The sequence below is a fragment of the Macaca fascicularis genome, chromosome 14, assembly GCF_037993035.2.
Source record: "Macaca fascicularis isolate 582-1 chromosome 14, T2T-MFA8v1.1".
In the NCBI taxonomy this organism is placed as follows: domain Eukaryota; kingdom Metazoa; phylum Chordata; class Mammalia; order Primates; family Cercopithecidae; genus Macaca; species Macaca fascicularis.
This window is the reverse complement of record NC_088388.1, coordinates 48,393,580-48,400,105: the sequence shown is the minus strand read 5'-3', so window position 1 is coordinate 48,400,105 and position 6,526 is coordinate 48,393,580. Positions and strand designations below refer to the sequence as shown.

General features: G+C 59.3%; 1 protein-coding gene across 2 annotated transcripts; it reads right to left on the bottom strand.

Annotated features, from left to right (window-relative positions):
• Positions 1 to 1,602: 1,602 nt before the first annotated feature.
• On the bottom strand, positions 1,603 to 5,650 carry KCNJ11 (potassium inwardly rectifying channel subfamily J member 11). Of its 2 annotated transcripts, XM_065528426.1 has the most exons (2): positions 5,481 to 5,650; positions 1,603 to 4,144 (listed from the first exon to the last, which is right to left on the bottom strand). In XM_065528426.1, exon 2 carries the CDS (start codon positions 4,126 to 4,128, stop codon positions 3,217 to 3,219), a length of 912 nt encoding a protein of 303 aa, XP_065384498.1. In that variant the 5' UTR covers positions 4,129 to 4,144; positions 5,481 to 5,650; the 3' UTR covers positions 1,603 to 3,216. The 2 variants fall into 2 exon arrangements, with proteins under 2 accessions (XP_065384498.1, XP_005578553.1); XM_005578496.4 differs by having other exon boundaries at positions 1,603 to 5,650.
• Between the last annotated feature and the right edge of the window lie 876 nt (positions 5,651 to 6,526).

The following is a 6,526-nucleotide window of genomic DNA, read 5'->3' as shown; positions in this document are numbered from 1 at the left end:
GAGCCAGCTCTGCACATAGCGTGTGGACGGGCTGGACTGCTTCCTCTGCTGTCATGTGATGACTAATGAATGCAGTCCTGGAGGCTGAATATCACAAACAAAATTATCACAGAAGTTCCTGCCGGGCTGAGTAGCACTCAGGTGAACCTCTTTGTCCCGTTGAGGCTAGTGCCATAGAGAAAGGGTACCCCCAGATGGAGGTAGCACCATCAGTGGGCAAGAACACCTTCGCGGAGGAGGGAGGCTTGATTGAACTGCCTCTCTATGCCTGGAGCTTTCCAGCCCCGCCCTGGGTTTTATGCCTTAAGGCTGGGAGTCTCCCTCAGGTTTGATGGAAAACCTAGGACCAGTGGCCATGATTTTCTCTGCTGAAGTAAGTCTTCTTTGTGGCCAGCAGGTGGCGCTAAGCCCTCAGTTCTGTGGGCTTCACACTCACCAGCAGCTTAAGGTCCCTGGCGGGTGGAGGAAGGTTACTCTGGATGGGGCTCCAAGGATGGTGCTGCCAGCAGGTCCTTATTAGTGAGTCTGGCCCTTCTCCTTGGCCTTAAGGGCAGCCAAGCTGAGTCGCAAGAGCCAGCCTCCTAGAATGCTAGGCTGACTGAGTAGCTTTCACCTCTTCACCCTCTAAACCAGAAATGTGTCAGCTCTGCAAGGAAGGGAATCAGCGCTGGGGACTGCATGGGTGCCAGGAGGGGGCAGCTTAGAGCTCAGACCAGCAGCGACAACTTCCTAGCCCCTTGGCCTTGCCTCTGGAGCCGCCTGGGACAGACCCTCACTGATGCCCTGTCTGCAGGCCTCACACTGTAGCAATAACCTTGACTTTGTCCTGTACGCCATCCATCCGTTATTCATTCATTCATTCATTTTTCATTCATGTAGCACCTACTCCGTGTAAGCCAGCCACAGTGCTGAGTCCCAGTCCCTGACCTCAGGGAGCCATGGACTTGGGGATGGGGAGACAGACCCCTAAACGTAGGCAAAAGGAGAATGCCCATAGCACAGCGGAGGGAAGGGACCTTCCTTTCCAGAGAAATCAGGGAAGGTTTCGAGGAGGCATCATTCGGCCTGGATTTTTATGGATTTCAACAGACAGAGGTGAGGCCTGGGCAGTCCAGGCCAAGGGAATAACATAAGCAAGGTCTGGGAGGTAGGAAGCTCAACATTATGTGCCAGGAGGGATAGGACAGCGAGGTACCCAGGGAAGTGGGTGGGCAAAGTGCAGACTCCTGGCAAGAAAACAGTGGGCCATAAAGCCGGAGAGGCAGTCACAGCCCGAATTGGCTGGCTAAGAAGCTAGCCTTGACCCAGAGGTGATGGGGAACTACCGAAGGTATTTCATGGTGGGGGTGGGGGGTGACCCACCCTTCTAAGACCACCCTGGAGGCTGCGTGGCAGATGGATTGCAGTGGGTGAGATGGAGACAAGGAGACCAGGTCACAGGCATTGCCACAGCCCCTAAAATCATGGTCTCAGCTGGGAAGGGGGCACGGTGTGGAAAGAAAGACCCGGCAAATAAACATGACCAAGGGCAAAATAAAAGCACCGTCTCTCTTTAACACTTGTTTGGCCAGTTTTCTCATCATGTAGCTGATTCAGCAGCAATCACAATAGTTAACATTTATTGAGCACTTACTGTAGACCAGGCACTTCAGCATTTTACATGTTTTTCGTTTACTCCCAAAACAATTCTATGAGGTAGGTACTATTAGCATCCATGTTATAGATGAGGCAACTGAGACACAGAGAGGTTAAGTTACTTGACAAAAGTCATACCGCTAGAGCCAGAATTCGAACCCAAGCAGTTGTTGCGAGAGTTAGGGCTCCAATTACTACACTAATGCCTATGACACCTCTACCCCTCTCCCTGGGCACTCCACCCTTCCAGCAGATCCCTGGGAGTAGAGACAGAGCCCAGGGCTGCAGAGCCTAGTGAGTGCCCAAGGCTGAGTTGGCCAGACAGGCTGACAGGGCTGGGCCACCTGAGGCAGGAGGGAGAAAGTCCCCCTGAGCTGGGGGAAGAGGTGCCAGCCTTCCGTCCCTCCCCTGGCCTCCGTGCTAGGGTCTGTGGTGCCTCTTGAAGGGGGTGGCAGCTGCCAGTCCCTGCCTCCCTTCCCACCAGCATGCTTGCTGCTCCCCAGCAAGAAAAGCCCAGAGTTTAGGTCATGAGGGGGAGGCTTTATTGACAACGGAGAAGGCAGAGTTCTAAGCAAGTTCACACAACACTGCTCCAAGGGTCCAGGCGCGGGTCAAACCCGTTAGGACCAAGGGCCTCTTCACCTCAGGGACCTCACTCCCTCCCACCATCCTGAAACTTCCCACACCTTTTCCAGCAACCCAAAGACACCCAACCCCAAGCCACCCTGTGGACAAAGTGAGTGGCAGCCACTGTCATACAGCCAGGACCAGAGTTGGGCCTGAGGCCTAATCATGTGTGGTGGGCACAGGACACCCTCTCCTCAGCCTCTGGGGACAGGTGGGAAGTAGGCAGGGGCAGTAGCCCCAGCCCACAGAGCCCTCATTGCAGGAGGCCAATGTGGCAAAAGGCAGGAGCACTGGCATCTCCTCCTCCCTGTGCCTGAGCGGGGCTCCGCAAAGCCAAGCCTCCTCAGGTCACCTTCCCGTGCTTCCTCCCCTTCCAGCCCTGAAACTGGCCCTTGGAGGGGAGCCCCGTCAGCCCCAGGCTGTCCCTGTCGGTGTAGGCTTCACAGCACCAATCCTCCAGTGGGAACACGCTCTCATCAACTGCTGGCCAGGCCCAGCCCTTAGCCGGGTGCTTTTTCAGGGACCAAGGAGAGCTGGGGCCTGACCACAGGCATTTCTTGAAGCCAAAGAAGCAAAGCAGCAGCCCTCAGGGGATTGTTCTTCCCCAGCCACCTGCCCAGTGTGTGGCTGGTCAATTGTGGGGAGCTAGGACTGGCTGGACACACAGCTTTAGGGCCCAGCACCTCCCACAGCCTCTGCAGCTTTGGGCAGGGGAGAGGGGTGAGGCAATCCTGAATTGGGTTGGGAGGAGCAAGGACAAAAATAACCCAGTACAGGTTCCTGCTGAGGCCAGAAATAGCATAGTGACAAGTGCCTTGTAACACCCTGGATGAGCAGCAGGGGGAGGCTGAGCTGAGGCTAGCCCAGCCTCACACCAGGCCCTGGCTGGGCTACATACCATACCACACGGTCTGTGTGTACGCACGCGTGTGGGGGGAGCTGAGAGACCATGGCTCAGGACAGAGAATCCGGAGAGATGCTGAACTTGGGCTTGGCCTTAGCCATGGCCACGCTACGCTTGCGCAAGGGCCCGCGGGCTGAGGCGAGGGTCAGAGCTTCCAGTAGGCTGTGGTCCTCATCAAGCTGGCGGGCCGTGCAGAGTGGTGTGGGCACTTTGATGGTGTTGCCAAACTTGGAGTAGTCCACAGAGTAACGTCCGTCCTCCTCAGCTACAATGGGGACAAAGCGCTGGCCCCACAGGATCTCATCAGCCAGGTAGGAGGTGCGGGCCTGGGTGGTGATGCCCGTGGTTTCCACCACGCCTTCCAGGATGACAATGATCTCGAGGTCCTGGTGGTGGTGCAGGTCGCTGGGTGCCAGGTCATAGAGTGGGCTGTTGGCATCGATGACATGGTAGATGATCAGCGGGGCCACCAGGAAGATGCTGTTGCCACCCACACCGTTCTCCATAGGGATGTCCACCTGGTGGAGGGGCACCACCTCGCCCTCGGGGCTGGTGGTCTTGCGCACCACCTGCATGTGGATGGTGGCGCTGATGATCATGCTCTTGCGGAGGTCGCCCACACGCAGCATGAAGCAGAGGCGGCCGTGGCGCAGGGCGATCACCGCGTGCTTGCTAAAGATGAGGGTCTCGGCCCTGCGGTGGGCCTGGGCAGTCTTCATGAAGATGCAGCCAAGCATGATGGCGTTGATCATGAGCCCCACGATGTTCTGCACGATGAGGATCAGGATGGCCAGCGGGCACTCCTCAGTCACCATGCGCCCGCCAAAGCCAATAGTCACTTGGACCTCAATGGAGAAAAGGAAGGCAGATGAAAAGGAGTGGATGCTGGTGACACAGGGCTCAGCAGTGCCCTCGTTGGGGGCCAGGTCGCCGTGGGCGAAGGCGATGAGCCACCACACCATGGCGAAGAGCAGCCAGCTGCACAGGAAGGACATGGTGAAGATGAGTAGCGTGTGTGGCCACTTGAGGTCCACCAGCGTGGTGAACACGTCCTGCAGGAAACGGCCCTGCTCCCGGATGTTCTTGTGGGCCACGTTGCAGTTGCCTTTCTTGGACACAAAGCGGGCCCTACGCTCGCGGGCGCGGTACCTGGGCTCGGCAGGGTCCTCTGCCAGGCGTGTCAGCACGTACTCCTCGGGGATGATGCCCTTGCGGGACAGCATGGCTCTGGTGACCCCCAGGGAGGGGCTTCCCCCATCGGAGGCACCCCTGGGTCGTGGCCTAGGGCCTCACTGCGGCGTCCTCTCCGTGGGCACCCTCTCACCCTTGGGCTGCGCTCAGCCTGTGCTGGCCTCACTTCTGAGATAACTCCCCACCAGACTCTTCCTCCCCTCCACCTGCATCCCACTTCACTTCTTAATATCAGCCTCAGGCCAGGCGCGGTGGCTCATGCCTGTAATCCCAGTACTTTGGGAGGCTGAGGCGGGCAGATCACGACGTCAGGAGTTCGAGACCAGCCTGACCAACATGGTGAAACACCATCTTTACTAAAAATAAAAAAGTTAGCCAGGCGTGGTGGTGCGCGCCTGTAATCCCAGCTACTCAGGAGGCTGAGGCAGGAGAACCGCTTGAACCCAGGAGGCGGAGGTTGCAGTGAGCCCAGATCATGCCACTGCACTCCAGCCTGGGTGACAGAGCGAGACTCCGTCTCAAAAACAGAAAACAAACAACAAACAAAACAAAAAAACAGCCTCACCCTTGAGCCCACCTGCCTGCCGCCTAGGGAGCCCCCAACCCTGCCGGCTCTCCACCTGGCCCTGGGTCCTCCCTCAGCTTACCCCGCCAGCTGACCACCCTGGGTCTCCCACTGAGAGCCCGTCTCCCCTCCCAGCCTACCTTCTCAGCCCAGCTCAGAACTTAACACCTCCGGATCTCTCCCACTAACCGGACCTCACCCCCACCTCCGGGTCTCCCGCCTCACCTGCCTGGCCTCCGGGGCTCACAGGCTCCAGCTCAGGTCCTGGCCACCCCCGCCCGTCTCCCCTCCAGGTGTGCCCCCTATGTCCTACTCCACCCTTCTCGGAGAGCCTCCGCTGCTCTCCGGATCCCCCTCCAGCTCTCGTCCTCTCTGTCTCCTTGGGATCCTGCGTTCTCCGGAGTCACCACCCCACCCGGCTCAATTCTGGCTCCCCGGCACGGCGCGCGACCCGGCGGGGCTGACTCCGAGTCGCGGCCTCCAGGTCCCTGCCGCCCGCCCGTGCCGCGGCCCCCGCTCCGCGCCGGGTCCCGGCCCCGCCCGCCGCCGCCGCTGCACCTGCTCCTGCTCCTCACGCCACGGCCGTCGCCTCCCCGCCCCCCTGCCGCCTCCCGGGCGCTCGCGGCTGGCCGTCCTCCCGTCCCTCTGTCCGTCCGTGGGTCCGCTGTGGGTCCGCGGAGACCGACCTGGGCTAGGCGGGGGTCTAGGACGGCGGGAGGGGGACGCACGAGGAGAGGAGCGGGGCCGGGGACCGCCAGGGGGAGCCCGACCTGCTCCGGAGCCGAGGGGGCGGGACCGGAGCAAGTCCCACCCCTCCCCGCCCCTCCCGCCCCCACCCTCCGCCTCCCTTCCCCGGACTCACAATCTGGCCTTCGGAGTTTTTCTGATCTGCGGGACCCAGAGGTTCCTCCTGCCCACGCTCTACGAAAGTAGGGGGCTGGGAGGAATCTGTGACACGCCTTCCCAGTCTGGGGCCGCTGCCCTGTCGCCCTGGCTCCCCTCCCCCAATATCTCCATCCGTATTTGGGTCAATTATCCGCCTCTCGGCCGCTCCAGGTTTGCAGGTTCCTCGGGAAAAGAGGCACTGAGGGGTGGCGCCACAAATCCCAGGGCTGGGGAAAATTAGGCGGTCCGAGGACTTCTCAACCCACAGCTTCTTTTCTTTGGGGGATACTCTTAATCTTAGTCTTGAATCCTTTGACAATCTGATGGAAGCTCAGACTCCCTCCCATAAAAAAAAAAAAAAATGGGTCTCGGCAGGAAAGGAACACAGTTTAACACCTGCTATTGCTGTGGGGCAGCCTGGGCGGCTCCATCTTCTCAACCATTCCGGCCCTCCTTTAAAGGTTTGAGCCGAGGGCACTTGCTTTACACTTTCTCACACCTGTCACCTGACTTCTTCCACGTTAGGCCATGAGTGGTATGCCTGAGCAGTGTGTTAGGGCTGCCTCGGGCACTGGGGGACCCAGGCTCTTGTCCAGGCATGGTGGTGTTTCTGTTCAGGCATCAGCCTGAGGCTGCCCTGTGGCATGGACCCCGGTTCTCAGCTGGAAGGAAAGCCTGCTAGATCTCTGTTGTTGGGAGAGTAATGGCTTTACCACTCT

Bases quoted from the DNA above. Each gene is read 5' to 3' on its own strand.
- KCNJ11 (XM_005578496.4), bottom strand. From the start codon at position 4,389: ATGCTGTCCCGCAAGGGCATCATCCCCGAGGAGTACGTGCTGACACGC.